Here is a 21,341-nt window from a genome sequence, read left to right on the forward strand (position 1 = left end):
ACACTGGCCTACAAAATTTTATTTCCTTTTATCACGTACGTATGCTGAATCCTATATGGAACCTCTGTTCCCATCACGCCTGATTTTTGTGTGCCATACAGCATCATTATTTAGTAACTCGTATAATGCTACATATTTGAAAATCGCGGAACATTGCGTAAAATGTCAGAATTACTGATTTCCTGGAATATGTTGCTCGAAAGACATCCCATTTGAGTATCCAGCTACAATCAACCAGCATATCAGCACTCCACTTGGTGTGCTATCGTTTCTCCATATATGAAATGTTCTGATGAAATCGCTCAACGTATTTGTCAGTTGCATCTCCAAGATTTCCCGGGAAAACCCCGGACGAGAGTTCGGTAAATGGATTTTTAAGGGCATGTGAACACGGAATGCCCTCTTGGGTTTTACACTCTCATATTATACACGCAAAGACACCTCTCGATCGGTCGCAAGATCAGCCCTGGGCAATTAAATAAAATTATTATTTGCTTTATATATAATCCGATTATTATAGCATTATTACATAGAAGGTATGGGTAGTGGAACGAATCTGATTGCAGATTCGAATTCATTATCGAAAAATACGTAAGAATCAATGTAAATGTTCCGTGTGACAAAAATCGTGCAATTATATTCGACGTGCTTTACTTTACAGAAATACATTATAATATTGCATTTTTTAAAACTATATTTAATTTTACTTTTACATTATAGAAATGATTAAACTACAATTACTGATTTTTGATATTTACAATATAAAATGAATGAAATATGAAAAGAGCTATTTCTGTACACTTGTATAATATTTAACACGATTTTAAAAATCTCAATTATTACGATATTTAATTTGGCTCCTTAATTTTTAAACCGCGACATATGCATGCGCTAGTAAATATTTCTTAAGTAGATCAACACACTAACATAAATTTCTATGCGAATACCTTCCTATTATGTGCACATGTACTTTTCTGCAGTCTTAAACCTCGTCTACATTGATAGACATTGTCCGCAGATATCGTCCACCAACAGTCGCTAGAAGATGTTCTAGTAGACTGTCTGCAGGTAATGTCGTTTGTCCAGCAGAAGTAGGATGAGTACCAGGCGTGTCATTGAGTTAGGGATGTGTTGGGGATGAAATGTACGAATGTTGAACTTTAGGAATCTTTGTACGGTACATAACTTAAAATTTTTGAATCCTGATTTTTAAATAATAAATACATACATCCACTTCTGGAGTCGCATATGATGTAAATAATTAACATTGTAATGACGAAAATAATCTTTTACCATAAAATACTACCCCAGGATTTAATAGCTTTTATTTACGTTTTTCAACCATCTCAAAGGTAACAGTTTTTCGACATAAATACATAGGTTCGTAACTTTTTACAGGGAATGTCATGACTAATGTATTAAAAAATAATTCTATTAAAAAGAAATGAAATTGACCTTTGTTCGATTTTCGAATTGTCTTTTATGACGTATGTACAAAGAGATAAGTTTAAGTCAAAGTATATTTGAATATGTCTAATTTCAAACTGAATAGAAGTAAAGAGAAGTAAATAATCGACAGGTTATATCGTATACGAAAATAGATCGGAAATGTCGAATAAAATTTGTTCACAAGCTTTGTTACCAAGAAAATCACGTTTAAAAATTTATCACATACGTGTACTAGTTTTATTCTTAATAAAAACATGTTCAAACTCTGTTCACGTCCAATCTTCTTTAAATGAAGCCTTAAACCGACAAATTTTATTCCACATTTTTTACTTATTTTTGCATGTAAACTAACCTTCTGCTGATTGTTTATTCGCCTTCGGTCAATAATTAGCCAAGTTCAAGTATACTTGAATAATTTTCGGACTCGGTTTTTTTGATAACTAAGCGTCGAACAGAAAAATGTATTCCATAGGATGTCTTGAAATGTTTGGAACAAATCTTAGGAGAAGGTAATACTCGTCAAAATAAGCAAAAAGGTCTGAATAAGCATGGGTGGAAAAACATTTAATTTCGAAATTACTTTACGGAAGCGTTGCTGGTGTTACATAGGAGACACAAGAAATCACGAAATTGACAGATCACCGGCGATCCCCTCGCATCTCAGTTCGAACGTTTCACAAATAAGGTAAAGAATTGAACTTTAGATATAGTAGTAAAATTTATTGTACGAATCCAACAGAGTGACGATTCAGAGTGTTAGAACAAAAAAGGTTTGGATTTGGCAGGGTTCTTATACTGAAGTTCTAGTCCCTCTGGACAAGTTATCGTCCAGTATATATCAGAAGCAGCTATTCCGTTAATATCTGGTTATTGTTTCGATAGCTGTGGCATGCAGGATGCTTCGTCTACCCTATTACTGTTTCTGAGCGTGTGTCACTGGCCATTTCACGGCGGTTGGATTGGAAAGACTATCCCAAACACAAGCCTGATATGTCGATGATATCCACTTTTAATTGAGTTATAGCAGACATTTCTTACAATCTCGAATATGCACGTTGTGCATGAACCTTTAAGTTCGCCCGAATCTTCGTTTGTAAACGGAAAATAAGCGGCCGGCAGTCGGTGGCCGATACTGACGCATACCCTGCCATAACCGCAAAACTATAGACACGATTCACTGTCCGGTATCAGCATTTCTTCGCGAATATCTCCGCCTACCTATTAGTATAGGTAAATATTCAAAATGTTTATTTACAATACATAAAAAAATCACCGAAATAGAAGAGTAGTTAGCTTTTTTACTGTTTCACCCTTTAAAATTTGTTAAATTTTGTATTTGTCAAAAGCGGCAGTATGTTCATACATTAAATTTGACAAATTAAGATTAAAATATCTGCTAAATTAATGGGTTTTCGATATAGATAGGTTAATACTTGTTTGTAAAGAATATCCAGCTGGATCTATTAATATTATAAAAAATATTCATTTCAGGTAGCTGAATCAGACGCTACGTTATGCACGTATAGAGTTCGGTCGAATAACACGTACGAACCAGCATAACGCGATTGCTTATGAAAAAAATAAAAAGAAAATATGAAATAATATTTGTTCACACGAGGCTTAATTCTCGAGAAAATCGAGTTTCAAGATTGGTTTCAAAGTATACACTTGGCTAATTACCGACTAGATACGAGCAGAAAATTAGCAGGAGGCTGTTCTACGCGCGAGAATAAATAAAAAAACGTGGTGTACAATTTTTTCGTTGAAGACTTTATTTTCAAGAAAATAATGCCTGAACGTATTTAAATTGAGAATTGGCCCAGTACATAATTTTCAAATCTATTTCTCTGAGAAACGAAGCGTCTTGTGAAAAAGTTTCAAGTGCGGGTAGACGTAATGTTTTACCCTAATGTCTACCCGTTAGTTAATTTCACAAATTTATAATTTTTGCAGTAAGATTAACTATGAATCGACAATAAATATAAAATAGTGTAAGAATTATAAATTAATAATACTTTTACTATAATTGCATTCACAGCAGTTTGAAACTTTTCAGTTGATGCTATAATTAAAAAAATTGTTGTCCGCTAAGGATAATTTACTGCTTCAAATTCACTTCTTATTGCATGTGCATATGTAACGTAATATATATTATTTAAGTATAAATTCCTAAGGAAAAATGTTTTGCAAATGTTTTTATTTAAAATGGGAAAAGGTAGTTTTATGTAAGAAAATTTGCACTCAACGTGTAGTTCAGTTTGAGCCTGTTTAAAATGCCCAAGGACACAATATAATTTTCTAAATTGACTTCACCATTTTTCGCAAGAAAAGATATCAAGTAAGAAAGAAACGTTCCCATTCTGGTGGATAAAGAAGGATATAGGAGAGATGGAAGAAGCTGACGATGCCTTGATGTTAATTATCTTCGTTTTATCCTTCTTCTACACAGATTTCCAGCCTTTTATCCACTGTCTATCGAGCTTTTAGTGGTAAGCGAGCCCCCATTCTAGAAATACGAGACTGTGATTCACTAGACGTTTCCTTTCTCACGGTTAAGTGGGTTGTCTAAACTCTTGTCGAAATAAAGAAATGAGTACGATTATTATAGAGACGAAGGTCTCTATAATAATATATATTTGAAAAGAGTGTATTTTTCTTTTCCTTTTTCTCCAAGCAGACAAGCTCCAGATTTCGATTTAGTAAGAACAATTACAGTGAGTTATATGTTTACGATGACTCGAAAAGGTACTCGTACGCTTATCGTAAAAATCTTTTACGTGTATACTGTATGTGTTACATAAACATTTTGAAATTTCTTTTACATTATAATGACGAATGCGAATATATATACCAGTTGCATGATGTTTACTGCAAACTTACCATTAGTAAAAAATTGCTATGATGTACATATACTGTGAAATACACTGTGATAGCCACAGCATACAATAAGTATAGCTCGTTTATTTTTGTGATTTCTGCAAGATATGTACTTGTAGTAAATATATCTTGTAACTTTTGTATACATTTCTAGAATTGTTTCGAATTTTATCAATATACCCATGACAGTTGCGTGTCATTACAATACTAATGAAATTACAAAATGTTTTACAATATTCGTAAGAAGTATCGAGTCAACGTTTGCGAGTCACCGTATTCGAAGACTACAGGGAGAAACACAAGAAATTCAACGTGCTATTTTCCATAGGGAGCAGTTTTAACATTCAGTTGTTGCTAATTGTTATTAAACTTTATCCATTTAAACTATCTTTTGCAAATTTTATAATTAATTTATTATTAAAAATACAACAAAATTTTAAAGGCATCAAAATATCTCTTAATTAATATAATATAAATGTTGCTTAATAATTATACCTTTAATTTTTACAAAACTTTATTGATGCGCAGAATTTTGATATCATCTATTTTTCAAAAACTTATATCCTTGAATTTAATTGGTTCTTTTGTTTACAATTGTACCGGTTATTATTAAAATCTTTTTGTTTAAGCATAAAGTAGCAGTAAAATCATAAAAAACTACAACATGGTACTCGTCATGTTTTTCTCCTACGACCTTTATTTATATCCTACGATCTTTATTTATTGAAAATATATGGACAAAGTACCAAATCGTTCGTGGTATAAATAAGAATTTTTCTTAACGGGAAGACGATTGGAAGTATGTTTAATTAGATGAAATCGTTATACTTAAGCATTATTTGAAATCGTTATACGTCAGAATTATGTAAATTTTAAATTAAAAGTGGGTAGATAATCGATACAATTTAACCTCGGTTATTCGGAATTCTAAAACGAAAACTAAAATCCTCTGAGACGGTTGTGAGGATTTTTTTTTGTCGAATTTTTCGAGAGAGGTTTAGTAACTGACAGCTACTTACGAAAACTATGTATAATAATCAATCATGTAATCATTTATATAATTTCTAATGAACTCGTAAGAGTTTTTAATTCTTTTGTAGATTTTTATCGATCAATAGTTGTACTTCTATTCAAAAATCGTATAAGAAACATTATACTTTTAATACGTTTTTAATATTTGATATAGATTATGAATTTTACATTACCTTTTTTAGTGAAACTGTTGATATAACAACGCTCGAACTTTTTTAACCCTATAAAATATTACATTAATCCCTTAATATCTTTTAATGGCTACCTAATTTATTGTATTTTGGTGCACATATAATAAATACGTTGAAAACGATAAATTCAAACTACAACTATAATACTTTTAGCTGTTTTTGACGAAAACGGATCATGTTTGGCAAAATAAATAAATTATAATTTATTAAACCTAACTCTAAGCCTAACTTAACGCCACTTGAATTGTGCTATATATAAATGTATAATAAATAAAAGAGAACTGTGTAAAAAATATAATAATATGAAAACATCTTTCCACGTTATTCTAGAAAATATCGTACATTTTTAATTCATGATATCGATTCAATTTAATACAGTATCTTTTTAATATCATATACGATACACATGTATAATGCAAATACACGATTTTTACATCATATACATTCGTATTCTACAGTAATGATACTTTATTTTTATTTTCATTTTTGTATATTTTTTTCCTTGTAACAATCCTTTTCTTTTTAACAGTCCTAATAGATGAGTGTGAAAATATGTTTATTATTTTTCATTTATCTCATAAAAATTTTTTATTTTACGTACTCGTGTATCGTATTATATTCGAAATACACTTGATAACAATCGTTAGTACTAGAATTCATAGAAACATTAAGATCAATACATATGTATATGGTTTTGTGGAAAACTATAAAAATATGGAAAAACATTTTCTTTATATTTTATGGTATTTTTTAATGTCAAGGACAGTTGCTAGATTCAGTCACATTATTTAGTTCATTAAACTTTTGTATAAGCTCCTTACATTCATTATGTCTTTTTTTGCGGTTACAGAGAAACGTAGAAATCTCTTGATCGTCAGTGTGGAGGGAAGAAATCGATCTGAAGAACATGACACAGTATCATCTGGCAAGAATCTGGATGTTGATCGCAGTGGTATGTATACACATACAATTAAAAGTTAAAAATATAAAGTATGATTTACTTGGAGAAAAAATGAAATTGAAATTTTTAATAAGTTTAATTATAATTTTAACAAACCTGTTGAATTTAGTTTTATCACATTCTTTATATCATTCTTTGTATAGTAGTTAGATGAAGAAATTTAAACATTAACATTAACAATCACCCTCTTTATTCAATTGCGTTTCTCGCATGCTTCACAATCATAGTTTAACCAATTAGAAAGCACTCATGATGCGCGCACACACACACTCTTACTACTACCTCTGCAATAAATTTAATCGACATACTTGACAATAATTATCAATATTTTTCTACGCATTAAAATCTTCCTATGTCAATATTTATTTCAACAAAATTATCAACTTCATTTTTAAATTTATGTAATATCATTTTATGGTTTCTACTAAATCTTTATGAAACGAACAGTTATCACGAAAACTCTAATAATTATATAACGTAATAAAATTGTCTTTTATACTGCTATTTATATCTTTGTTTCCATTTAAATGAATTTGAAAAAAATAGAAATGCAAATTTAAAAATGAATAACATAGTGGTCAAGAGTATCTTAACTGCAAGTTTACATTGTAGCAATATGAAAAGTTCAATGCAGTGAAATATTATAGAATACACTTACTTTGTAGTAGTTTTCACCAATGAAAATTTAAGACAGGTATTTAAGAAAATATTTTAGAGATGACAGTACATATAAAATATAATAAGGAAAAGGAGAAATAATATCACATCATTAGAAATACCTAATCGTAGAACAATTTCTTAGATACTTTTATGCAAAAACTCATGAGAGGGGTCGAAAATGTAAATAATAAGAGCCATAAAATATTGTTCAACAAATATTTATATTATGCTTATAAAATTTAATACTATTATTTGTAGAGTTTACGATACTGATTGTTTACTTTTATTCAAGTATGGTGATCTTCTACATTTTCTCATAGCATTATTAACATTTAATCAGTTTAAGAACAGAATTTGGAAGAGGAGCAACGAAAGTAAATGAACGATGCTTGAAAAATATTCTAGTTTTCAAATTGGTTAGTAAGTTCTTTCCTTTAACGTATCATCTCGAAAGTAAAAAGAAAAACAAGGTTTTATCGTTTCCTGTGTATCATCTCCGTTTTCCTTCCTTCAATTTCGAACATTTAGTTATAATTTCGTAATAGACTGCACATTATAACGTTACTTTAAAGGTAAAGGACACTTCAAATATTTCAACGTACTTTGAAAAATGAGAAAATGATCGATGAGGACATTTAGATAGGACCTTATTTAAGGAGGGGTAGGGGGCAGTTACGTGCTTCAATGGAGTCGTGATACAAAGTATAATATCGCGACGAACTAAATAAAGGCAAGAATACAAGAAAAACTACAAACTAGAGAACAATAAATTAAATGAATTAATAATTTTACCTATATATACAGAGTGTCGCACGTAATTTGAACAATTCACTATTAGATAAAAGAAAAGAAAGAAAAGGAAAGAAGAAAAGACAAAAAAGAATTTCATTAGACGAAATTAAAAAGTATCATGTAATATATATATATTTTTTTTTAATCTTTGTTTATTAATTCCAGGTTTTTTACATATTTTTTTTACATGATTTTTTTTCGCTGAATAAACGCTGAATTCTAATTGTAGGGTGGTACAGGCAAAAGTACCGATACGCGACGGTACGACGTAGCCATGCATTTAAGATTATTATTGTGCCTTAAATTTAAACCGCTGTTGCGCTGTTCTTATGTACGATATTTTAATTTATGTCCTGAAAGCCTGGACGCAAAAACAGGACAATAATATCATGTAATATATGGTTTAGTGTGCGTAATCATTCCGTAAGTACCTTTCGAATACCTTCAAATTATCTACATTCTTCAAATAGAATTGTTAAATTTTTATACATCAATCGATGGATCTTTTATTCTTTGTAAGAAAAGAATGAAAGGCGATTAGTTTAAAAAATATCTCAATATAAATTTTGTAAGACTTTGCATTATGGTGGTTACGGAAAGACGCGGAGAAATACTCTTGTGTTCATGTTTTCCTTGTCCTTCATACGCTAAATTTGACAAAATTAAAATTGCAATATTTTTTTAAACTAAGCGCCAACCGTGAAGAATCAAAAAGCCCATCGATTTACCTATAAAAATCTTTAGAATTCTATTTAGAAATGTATAAGCGACGTACAAATTTTTAAAACACTACATCTTTGGCATAAACAATTTGTCAACACGTTTAATTCTGTTTTATGAAATCTTTTTCCACCTTTTTCTTTTGTCGTTCCAGAATCGCGTGGTCGCAATTGTGTGAGACACTCTGCATATCTAAAGAAGAAATTTAAGTTATCGTTCTGAATATGTATAACTCTTTGAATATTTCATTTTTGTTGTTGCATCATTAATCAAATAAATATAGGCGAGAAGTTTAGAGACTATTTTGTTTGCTTAACGGTCTTCTTCGGGAAATACTGAAAACCTATGTTTATTGTAAACCATTTACGATAGCAAAATTCATGTACAAAAATATTAACCCACTATCTACCACTACCGTCCCATCTTCACGAATGTCACGTTGTACACACACGTCGCACCAATCGTTAAGGGAATAATATAATTAATTTTAATGCGAAGCATTTAAGCATTATTTGCAAACAAATTTTGTTACGAGTCTTCTACTAGCTATTAACCTTCGATGCCAACTATTTCGTGGTTATTTCCAACATAATTTTTTATGTATATTTTAATATTTTTACACGTTCAGTTTTTAATGCATTTTCCCTCTGTTCATTTTTTTACATAGAGCACGATGTGTTTTTATTAATGAAGCACGCTGCATTTATTGGAAGAACTTCTTTCTAAAAATAATATAACTGAATATTAGATTTCAAGCTTTTACGATGGTAGGATGTCATGTATTGAAACCAGTTTCAGGTCTGCTCTAAAGAAGTAGACTGCAATGTTTACGAAACGTTGGCGCAAAGTGCAAGTGTAATATTGACACGACTGTTCCCGTGAAAGCAATAACATGACAATATGACTGAATAGGGTTCAGATTTTTCCAATATAATCGTGACAGTCGCGCCAAATTATAGCGTTGATATAATTTCAAAGTGTTTTATATAACACGCGCAATATACACATTGAAGTTTCTTGCGGTAAATATACGAATACTTTTGCGGGCCATACTTTTGCCACTGTATGCGGTTCGCTAGTCAGATAATGAAGTAAGCTGGAATATTGATGAAACCAATGTGCAATGTTCGGGCCAAAGCGCAACATACTAATAAAAACATGATTGAAATCCGGGCAACCTAAAAAATGTCACCCAAGTATCGTAAAAGTTTGATCTAAAAGCTTACTTCGTTAACGATCGTACACATATCTTATCGTGGTGGTTTGTTTAGGGCACGTGATAAAAATCGAACTAGAGCTGAAGGAAGCTCCGGACGACATGATCGTCGGATCGACACCATTCAAATTGGACGTCACCGGTGAAATCAATTCGACCTATCCAGATGGTGAGTTCAAAAACCCAAGAGACAAACCCTCGTTATTTGTACATAATTCGAAAATCATGCTTGGTCCGCGATTCGCTTCGCTATTTCAAATTGAGAAATTGCAGAAGATCGAAGAGACAAGTGTACGTATCTTTAAATTTTACCGTGGGGAAATTGACCTTTTCACGTTTTATTGAATCAGCACGTTTAAATAAGCGAATGTGTCCCTATACGTGAATGTGTAGACAGGTGCGTATCTATCGTACAGAAAATCCTAACTATTGTAGTATCTCTTGTTTCCTTTTAACGCTTGATGCGCGTGTCCTCTTTCGTGTCATTATATACCAGACACTAATGCGCACAGTATTCATGCTAAAATAATAGGAAAAATATGAAATTACAGAAAGGACATGTCGACGTGTGTTAGGAGAAATGGCACGTTTCATTTGTCTCGCGACGACTAGCACGATAATCAGCATGTATGTAATGAATCGCTGTGCGATTCGGCAGATATATGTTTCTAATCATGCAATGCACACGAGTGACATTGCACGATTAGGAACATATGAATACGTACGCTGTAATGTCGCTCACATGCATCGATTCCCAACATTCTTGACAGCCACGATGATTATCGGAATGATTAACTCAAGTAATTTTTTTAGAGTGGTTACCGTGAAATAAATTTCATGGGCTAAAAAATGTTCAACGCTATGGATAATTTAAATAATATCGTTAGAAACACAAATACAAAATTTAAATGTTATGGCATAGTAGTACTTTTTTTTTTAATCTTTGTTTATTAATTCCAGGATTTTACATGTTTTTTTTTTTATTTTACATGATTTTTTTTCCAGAATAAACGCTGAATTCTAATTGTAGGGTGGTACAGGCAAAAGTACCGATACGCGACGGTACGACGTAGCCATGCATTATTACATTTTTTTTCTTTTTTTTTTTAAGATTATTATCGTGCCTTAAATTTAAATCGCTGTTGCGCTGTGCTTATGTACGATATTTTAATTTATGTCCTGAAAACCTGGACGCAAAAACAGGACAGTTTGCTAGCCTATTAGGGAGGGGATGGGAGAGGATGGACTGGGAGGGGATGGGAGGGGTGGGAGAGGGGAGGGGGGCATAATAGTACGCTAAGTCCCTCATGACGCGACATATACGTCTCGTGTTATACGGATTTTGCGTTATACGAATACACGAGCGCAAAGAGCTATGACTAAATAAATATGAAGCCTTTTTTTAATATGACAAAACTGTTCTACAATACACTACGCTGTAAACAACACGTTTTCATATCAGAAATGAGCCATTTCCAGAAACTTCTTAAGTCCCGTTATACGGAGACAGTGGCGCAATTTTTAACCCACGTTATAGGCGATCCGACTGTAAATTTCAATCTATTTCAGCTTTCACGGTGAAATATAGAAAATTTCTAACTATAATATGTACAGGGTGTCAAAACAGTCTTTGTCATGGCTTTGGGAGGTGATTCTACGTTGTCGGATCGGTGGAGACCTGTTAAAAAATTGGACAGTAAAATCGATCTCGATCATGATTTTCAAGGTCAAATATTTTCTATCGCATCGTATAGAACTCATCACGCGTCGCAAATAACATGTTCTCCAAGAGAAAAAATATTTAAAGCTTCGTTAATCCTTAAATTATTCATATTTTAAAGCCAGACACAAAATAACGTCAATGTTAATATCTACATAATCGTGAACGCGTAATGTCTATCGCTTTAATTTTCAAATTGATTTTATTTACATGCTAAAGTCAGTTATGAAGTAACTCGGGTCTGTCCAAGCAGTTCCGATCGAACCTCTTTGTCATGAGGTGAGAATTTCTGCCAAATTTCTTCCTAACGTTCTATACGTTTTAACTTTTTCAGCATACAGCGACAAAATTTTCGTCGGGCGACATAATTCATCCTACGAAATTCTTACACACGATTAACCTTGTAAGAACGTTGACATTCTTCGCGCATTATTCTTCTCACTGCTTCGCGTGAAATCCTTCCTCTCGACAAGATATTCTTCGCAAACACATCAATGGATATATATATGTGCACAAACGATAACTTGCTTCGCTCATGCCAATGAACACGAGGACCGTCGAGTGAACAGTTAATGTACCAATTGCATATCGCTGAACTTTTTGGAAATCACAATGATCTGGAACTTCTCCTCGACGCTGCGATCTTCCAATAATTTTTTTCGATTCATTAACAACACGCTTTTTGAACTTTATTGCTTCTTATTATATCCATTATATTTTATAATATTATTATTGTATTATTTTTTATTTACTTTGTTGCTTACATTGTTTTTTATTTGTAATATTCGTAATTATAGCAATATAATAAATAACATTAGTTTAACCCTTTGCATGCAGCTGTCACGCTTGTGAACACGTTTCCATTGTAAATGGTGAATTTATGTTTTATGTTCTAATTCCATAATTGAAAATTCTGTTGAGACCAACGGAAATTTTCAGGACTATAGTTTTTCGAATAATCGATTTCGCTTTTCGATTCAGAGATACTAAGGGCCTTTCTCATTCCTTTGTGTATTACCTTTCTTCTAATATAATTATTCTTGTTTATTAAATTAGCACTACCTTCTGACTTTCTTGAATTTTCGTTTTTGCTGCAACGCCTGTTTTTCTCTTTTCTTTATAATTAAGGTATCATAGACAATGAAACGTAAAACGGTGGAAACAATCTAAAAAATAATGATATATACTTAGAAATGTGTTACGTCGCCTAAACATCTGCATGCCAGCCCTCGCGACCGGACAGCCAGCGGCCTGCGTAACGTCACTTCGACCCTCAATAAACCTAAGGACCCAATATATTCTTTCGTGTTTTCAGAAAATCTACTAAATGCGTATATGGCGGCAATTTCTTGTCCGGTAGGGTATGTTGCCATTTGCGAACGACGGCTGAGGGTAACTTCGACGTGACAAGCTTTATGAGAATGGCGTTTGACGTGACTGGGTCCCCGAGTCTTTCTAACGCTTGGAGATGTACTTTGACTGTCTCGATAAGATCGTCTATAGCTTCGGGTGTTTCTTTAGTTATTTTGGGATAGTCGAAAATCAAGTCCCAGTGACGCATGCAGATCTGACGGTGGCAGTCGAATTTTTCCCTAAGAGCGTCCATGGCGATTGCGTAATTTGCGTCGGTGATGGGTAATGACTGTATGCTTCGCGCGGCCCAGCCAGTCAGGACTGTTCGGAGATGATGAAATTTCTGAACCGGTGCTAAATTTTCATTTCTATCTATCGTTGATGAGAAGGCATCGTGAAACGACTGCCAATCTTCGAGGGCGCCATCAAATGTAGGTATGCGAACCTCCGGTAGTTTGAGCGACGCGGACTCGCGGCCGACGGCTGATTCGCCGCTTGTCGACTGTGACGGCGTACTTCGTCGTGTATTGACTAATTGTTTGGCTACTGGGCATTGCAGCCTTTCGTATTCTTCCGCTAGCTCACTGCCGCGCGCGATCTCTCCCTCGTCTAAAGTTACGATCTGGTGTTGTAATGCACGGATTTCCTTCTCGAAGGTTTCTAGACGTTCTTTAATTTGAAGCAAGTCGATCTCGTCCGGACAGCCTGATTGTTCGATGTCTTCCAGTTTTTTTGCGAGGCGTGTAAACTGGGCGCTACAGTAGCCCCGGCGACGACGCAAATTGGCGAGCTCGTCTCCGGTTGCCATTATTTTTTATGTAATTGATAGTGAAATCGTTTGGACTTACTTCTGTTGGCGATTGTCCACCTTGCGGTAGGAGGATGTGTGGTTGCGTTTCAACCACCGAATTATACCTCTTCAAATGTGCCGACCCTTAACGTTACTGACCTCGCTGGGGTGGTAACGCTTCCGCTGCTGATTGTGTTGGATTCACGTGGCACTGTATTGTAGTGGGTGTCACTGGCGTGCACTCTTCACTTGACACTGAATCCGGCTCGAAGGACCATGTAAAGTTCGAGCTATCGCGGGGAGACGCGGTCGTTAGAATACGCGTCAACGAGAGTCGTAAATTCCCGTTACGATTAGAATAATCGACACCACGAATAGTTCGATCCCCGTATTTCGGTTAGGATAATCGGGGTGGTTGATGCGGTATAACACTGAGAGTCACAGAATTATAATAATGTATATTTCCAACAATTAGTCTACACGATTGAAAAGATATCAACAATTAACAACTTTATCGCACGCAGATAATATAGATGTATACAATATAGAGCAAGGCTCTTACAATTGAGCTTAGTCTCTTGGTGGACGTAGCACGATATGATACTTAATAGAATAAGCGAATGTTTGGCAATGTCGCGGATCGACTTGAATTGGCGTTCTGTTCAGAGTTAGACGTTAGGCGTTAGAATTTTTTTTAATTGGTCGCTCTTGCGTTGAGATGGAAGAAGGTTCAGTGTGGGTGTGCCCTTTTGCATGACGAACGCGGATTCGTTGTTCACACTTTTCGTTAAGAAAAGTGAGGGTAACGATCCGCGATGTCGATTGGTTATGCCCTACGCTGATGCTTGAAGGGATGGGTAGAAGGCCTCCTACCATCGTGGTTGATAGGTGACCTTGTTCATGGAAAAATCTGATTGTTTTATAAGCTAGCTATTCGATTCTTCCCGATGGGTGCGTGTTCGCTTTCTCCGTATTTTTTCAGCGCGCCTAATAAACCCAAGGACCTCTCTAAAAACCAGATGTGCTTCGAAAATATTTTTTGGCTTAAGAAATTCTTCAGGACAAAGGGATTGACTGAAGACGCCTGTTGATACAATACAGTGACAGCGAAAGAATATATTGGGTCCTTAGGTTTATTGAGGGTCGAAGTGACGTTACGCAGGCCGCTGGCTGTCCGGTCGCGAGGGCTGGCATGCAGATGTTTAGGCGACGTAACAAAATGCTTCGTTGATGTATGAAATTTCAATATGAGACGCAACATTTTGATCTATTCTTTTCGAACGTTATTGTTTTATTGATATTCATATCGTCGATTATAGTCACCGTTAATGTCAAAAGTGTTAAAGACTAATGAAACTTTAAACATATCTTTCCAAGAGAACGGGCTATTTGCCATCCGTGGTTCTTTTGAGACTTGTTCTGTTAAAAATCATGCTCAAGATCAATTCTGCGATCCACTTTTTCAACAGATCTTCACAAACCCGAGGTCTAGAATCACTTCTCAAAGCCATGACAAACGCTTTCTTCACATTCTGCACATATATTTCAAACACTGCGACGAAAAGTAACACATTCTATTAAGGAGGTTAAATTCTAGTCTAGAGGCACAAATTTCGGACGTGTTATCCATTTTTTTTATCATTCCTTTATTTATATTTTAAGAATACATACAAAAATGAAAAAAATTCAAAACTCGAAAAGTTATCGGTTGGTAAATTGGGAGGGAGGTCCAAAAAAAGGGATGTCCTGGCGTGCATGGTTTCAACCCTTCTGGTCATCTTAAACAAAAAAATCCAACGGATTCTTAATCAGTAAAGACGTCACTGTAGCGCCTACGTCGGAGAAGTGAAAAAATATTTTTTTCACAAAATGATGGCCGTTTGAAAAAAAATTTGTTCACATTTTTTTTAACAGTCCCAAATTTTAAAAAAATAGTTAAAAATTAAAATTTTTTACTTTAATCTAGTAAGCGACAGAGGGATGTATAGAGAAGGTTCACAAAAAGTTTCAAATAAATCGGTTCGGTAGAACTTGAGATATCATGCACGCCAGCTTGAAAAAAGTAGTTTCGAGAAAAACGCGTTTAAAGTTTTGAGTAAAGTTCCACGCAGTTTTACTCATAATGGTACGGTATGCTTAGATATTTTCAATTCGAAACAGACCTTCCTCCACTTCAAAACGTTCATTCTCTGAAGTTCTTTCGCGTAGACGAGCAGTCTTGATTTCCTTTGAAGCATCCGAAGTCGGATTTCAGAGCGTTCGATCCGAGTTTCGTCCCATTTGACAGCGAACGCATGGGCTTCTGGACCAATCCTGATTCCCATAACGTTCGATATTTTTAAAATGGGTATAAAACCTTCGTTAAAAATACTAACAGCGAGAAAAGTAGCAATTTTAATGGTCCGCGTTCCTGCATGAATGTGTTTCGGAGCAAAAATCCATATCAAGGAATTTAACGATTCGTTATTATTCTGAGTTTCAGAACCCAAACATCGTTCTAATAAGGTATTTGCGGACAAACTTTCATAAACTGGCTTTATAACTTTCAATACATCGTCACTTAGAGGAGGATTTTCATGGACAAATTCATCAATGGTGCTCTCAGCCAAAGCTTTTTCCTTTTTGTTCGATTTGTTCCAGTCGGACCATCGATTCGTCTTTCTGTCTTATCTCTTCGCTCAGCTTTAAGCAAATTTGGCCATATTACGTTCGTATCACATAATTTTCTTATTTGCAGATTGCGTTCTTAGCGTAGATTATGAAAAATTCAGGACCAATGCGAAGCAAAAATCTTTGGCACGAAAATTTCGCGCAGGGCACAAGCTCCTCCTATCCGTTGGTTTTGTCATGAGAAATCTCTACAAGGTCGGCTATCGAAATTCCTGTCAAGCTCGCTCGAGTAACCAGTACACGTCGCATTACTGTTAGGCATTCGTTAGAATCTTAGATCTTGCTTCGTTAGAATTGAAATTTAATTAACTCAATTTAATATTCTACATAAGAAAACAAACGAAAAACGTGAAATTACGTACCTTAGCTTTCGAGTTATAGAAGGAAATTAAAGAAGATGTTTCGAGTTTTCGCCTCGTTTCCTTAAAGGAAGCCTGTTCCTTAAAGCACCATCGTAAATCGCTAGGATGGATCCATTGTATGATCACCATGATATAAATCCAAGTTTTTGTTTTTGGGGTCACTTAAAATCTACCGTGAACTCAACGTAAACGAACAATGTACACGAAGGTGAGAAAAGATGCAACATGGATTTGAGATTATTCGAAGAATACCTGGTATTTTCGAGCGAATACGAGATACGTGCATGAATACGAAACTAAGACGTAGAGCAGCGTGTGTTGAGGTACGAGATAGACACGTTGAATGTTTTCTTTAAACATTCATAACTTGAAGAGTGAAGCATGCAGGACATATGTATATTCGTAAGATGTTTCTTAGTTATTTTCGTGTGTAGATTTACTTTCTGAAGTATTGACTAAAGTCATCTGTATAAAGTGGACGTAAATAACGAAAACAATAATTTTTGTTACAATGCCGAAAATCAGGATTTCGATTTATCCATACTTTGCATAATTCGATGTTTGTAAATACACTTTTTTCACGATCGCAGGATAATAGGAAGAAAGAAACCTGAAATGCAAATTCGAAAAGGGTAAAAAATGGTAGAAAAAATGAAAATACTAATGTTCTGATAATCATCCTACAATATTGTAGTATCGTGAGGAAAAAACCTGGTTAGAAACTAAGCAAAACAAGGTCGCCTGTCCTTCGGTTATTAGTTTACATAGAATAAGCCTGTGTGACCAAAGTCACCTAGTTCTTGCGAAGCGTTAACAGGATGGAATTAGAGAAAGGGAAAAATAGCGCTAATAGAGGGGAACGATTCGAATACAAGGAGGGGTTAATCGAGAAGTGAGAGCGGGTCGAGAGGTCAGAATTAATCGAGGAGTCGAAGAGTAGAGTTGTTAGAGTTAGCGTTGCGGAGTTGCATGAGTAGCCAAGTTAGAGTAAGATTGTTACTATTAGTTCCATATTAAACAACCATCGTTTTCTGTCTCATTAATATCTGTATAACTAATTTATTGTAAAATAAATTACAAATAATAAATAGTATCAAAGAAATCGTATACCTAATATTTCCGCGATACTACTACTAATATCTATCTTTTTTGCGCGTGGAAATTCTTTAAATATACTTTTCGAAAGAAAGATGAAATATTAAAAGAAAAAAAGGTAGGAAGTGGTGCAAATAAACAAAGATAAAGACAAAGTTAGTACATTCGTCAAGTAGCGTTACATCGTGCACGCTATATTCGAGTACGAGTATTGTTGGAATTACAGGAAATAAATAAGGCTCAGGAGCGTACAAAGAACCGAAGCTTACTGGATTTTGAGCGATTTAGCAAGTAGGTTTTTATTGCTGTCTCTTGCACCCTTCGTGTGGATTCTCACAATACGATTCACTTTTGCATAGTTTCCCTTCGTAGACACTCTCCGCGCTTTCATTACCTTTGTGGTTAGAAGAAGGAGTTCTACAGAGCCGGGTAAAATTTCGAGAAAAAATATTTTTTAGTGTTTTAAGTAGTAGTTATTCGATGATTGGAAGTAAATAGTATTTTAAATAGAAAGTGAGATACTGGCAAATAAAGTATATCCATTTTGATGAGTTAAAGAATAAGAGAAAATATTTGAATATGTTATTATATTCTGAATAAGTATTTAAAATATATTTTATTTTTTGAAAATAAAGATAAATTGGGTACAGAAATAATAATATTAAGACGTATAAATGTATATAGACACTTTCCTTAGACTGCCCATTAATATACATATTTGTACGAGGGGCATTATATATGTACATATAGATACCTTCTCACACAACATGGGCATATGCGAAATTTTGCTGATAAAAATACATTAACTGTTTTACTACATTGATACAAAGTGGGACACAAATTCCTAGGTGTTTTCTATGGTAGTAATTATAATAACAAAGTAACAAAAGAGCGAATAAATAAATTAAAATAAACGCCTTTATTATACGTATGCGATAAAGTAACATGTCGACAAATTGTCGAAATGTCGATTGCAGCAGCAGCGAAATTAAGACTCAAATCGCGTTGACAAGTGTTAAAACAGTTTTCCATGTGCAATTATTTATTGGTTACCATGTAACGTGTAAATAGCGTGACTTATGGCACAAATATCGTATGTTCACTTTTTGTAAAATTTGAGGTTTCATATGCAGCTAATAGTTTTTGACTGGCTTTTTATGGTATATAAAAGTCACATTTACGAAGTATCATAAATTTGTTCAAAATAATATTTTTATTTATTGTATGTTCCTCGATCTATTAACAATTCATTGAATTTTTAAAACTGTTTTTCTCGAGAACACTGCAAGTGGACACACAATATTTGTGCATTTAGCCATCGATACAATCTTCTGTTAGAGCGAGCCACGGTTAAAAAGGATTAAAACGCACGCAAAAACTATAACATTTGTCAACTAAATGTATTTTCTTTTTAAATCTGGCTATCTCCTGCAAAATTTGACGAATCTCTGAGAGCCGCATAGATTTTCGATATTTGTTGTCGATGTCAGTGTTTGATTTCTACATATGACCATCGTCGCGCCGTTCAGATTTTTCTCACAAACGCGCAATTTCAAACATAACGCTCGCTCTAACTCTACTTATCTATCTCTCAGGACATAGCAGCTGTATGCATTGGTCAAATTAGATAGTCTGCCAATAGAGTCAGTAACATTGAAATTTACGATTTATTTGAAGTAATTCATAATATTACCGTTAGAATACTGCGTGTATCTGGACCAAGCTATAGCTTTCAAACGGTAGAAGATGAAAAGGAATTTATTAGATAAAATTAGATGAGTTTGAATCATTGTGAAAGTGGAGAGGCATTTTGAAGATTTTCAAAACATCCCTATTTTTAGCGAATTATAAACTTATTGTATTTCTCGTTTCATCCTATTTTTTTTTTAAAAACGTTACTATTTCAGGCATGGCTTTTATCGGATATATGACATATTTATGAAATATCTTTATTTATTTACAGAAAATATAGAAAACGATAATTCCAGTAATAATAATATGCATGAAGATTATATTTTCGATTATAACTTGATTTATTAAAGCTTATTACTATGAAACGAAAGAGGATTATTTTATACATTTTGAAACTCGTTTTCGTGTGCTGAAGAAGGTGGGAATGCACAAAATTGCAATCTTACAAAGATTCTCGAGTTATAGAGATTCAACTTACTAAGGTCCAACTGTACCTTATACATTATGCGTATACGCTATTGATCAAAAATATGTGGACATATTATTTCAATATTAAAAATAGGAACACTTATTGTTGGGATTTTTCATCCAAATGGCACGATATTCGATCCAATTTCCTTTTAAAGGTTAATACGCGATAAAAATATCGCCATTTTAATATCGGCGTTTGTTTGAGTGTCAAATTATACATATATAGATACGATGAAGAAAATCTTTCCAAATTAATTAAGAGTCTATCGTGATTCTGGCAATTATATTTCAGATTAGTTAACATTTCAACGAATTATGTATTTCATTTTAATATACCATCGATAAGATTTTAACTAAACAGTTTATATTTCATACGACATTTACATTGACTCCAGAAAAAGATAAAAAATAGTGCTATTAATTTATATATCTTAGTGATATTCATTATAAATGATGATATTGTTATTATAAACCGACCAAGGTTTCCACATACTTATAAGCAGCAATATATATACTTAATGGTAGGTTAAGTGCTAACCTAAGTTCGTAAACTAGATCGTATCGTGACTGATACATTAATGAACATGCAAAGCTTTGGAGCTGCTCTACTAAGGCGCAAAACTATACTGACCAGTTTAGTAATGCACTATCTGGTTCTGTGACGCAGAAACCAGATGGAAATTTATAGATCAGTTAGCGTAATCACATCCTAAAATACTGTCACTTATTTTCATAAAGAAATAGCTTTTCTTATGTTTTTAATATGAATATGTACGCGCATAACTGTTACAGAAGCACAATTGTGCACAATTGATACGAAGTGCGAGTACCTGAAAAACTATAGCCGACCAACAGTTACATATAGAGAAAAATTTGTTCGAAATGTTGACTTCTACGACATATCCAAAAACCATAGCAATCAGAGAACTAGTAACTTTTCTACTGTTTCACGAAACCTTATCGCGCGTCATTCTGAATTAAAAGCCATGTATGCATTAGTAATTTAGATTTATCGAATTTATCGAAAATATTACTACACACAGTGACTTTCAAAAATATTTCAAAAATATAAACACTTCGGTATGACTATACTTTACTAATTTATAGCTCGATATGTCGATCGTTTCTAGAGCAATCGCCCTGGTCATTTCTTAAATAATAGATCGTATATATCAATATTAGTAAAAATATATAATTTATTTGAAAAATTCACGTATGTTATGAATATGTACCAATGGCACATGAATTTTATTATTACATGCAGCCTGCACGACGTATCTTTTTGCCAAA

At 33.8% G+C, this 21,341-nt stretch overlaps 1 protein-coding gene across 1 annotated transcript in view; it reads left to right on the plus strand.

The window, feature by feature from the left end:
- The window catches only part of LOC126922412 (uncharacterized), a 119,647-nt gene that overhangs the window by 65,943 nt on the left and 32,363 nt on the right, over positions 1 to 21,341 (plus strand). Inside the window, exons 2-3 of the mRNA XM_050734982.1 lie at positions 6,400 to 6,501; positions 9,954 to 10,067. Of these exons, the coding sequence (XP_050590939.1) occupies positions 10,001 to 10,067 (67 nt within the window). The 5' untranslated portion in view covers positions 6,400 to 6,501; positions 9,954 to 10,000. The remainder of the gene's footprint in view (positions 1 to 6,399; positions 6,502 to 9,953; positions 10,068 to 21,341) is intronic.

This window comes from Bombus affinis, chromosome 12 (genome assembly GCF_024516045.1).
Source record: "Bombus affinis isolate iyBomAffi1 chromosome 12, iyBomAffi1.2, whole genome shotgun sequence".
NCBI classification, from domain to species: Eukaryota; Metazoa; Arthropoda; class Insecta; order Hymenoptera; family Apidae; genus Bombus; species Bombus affinis.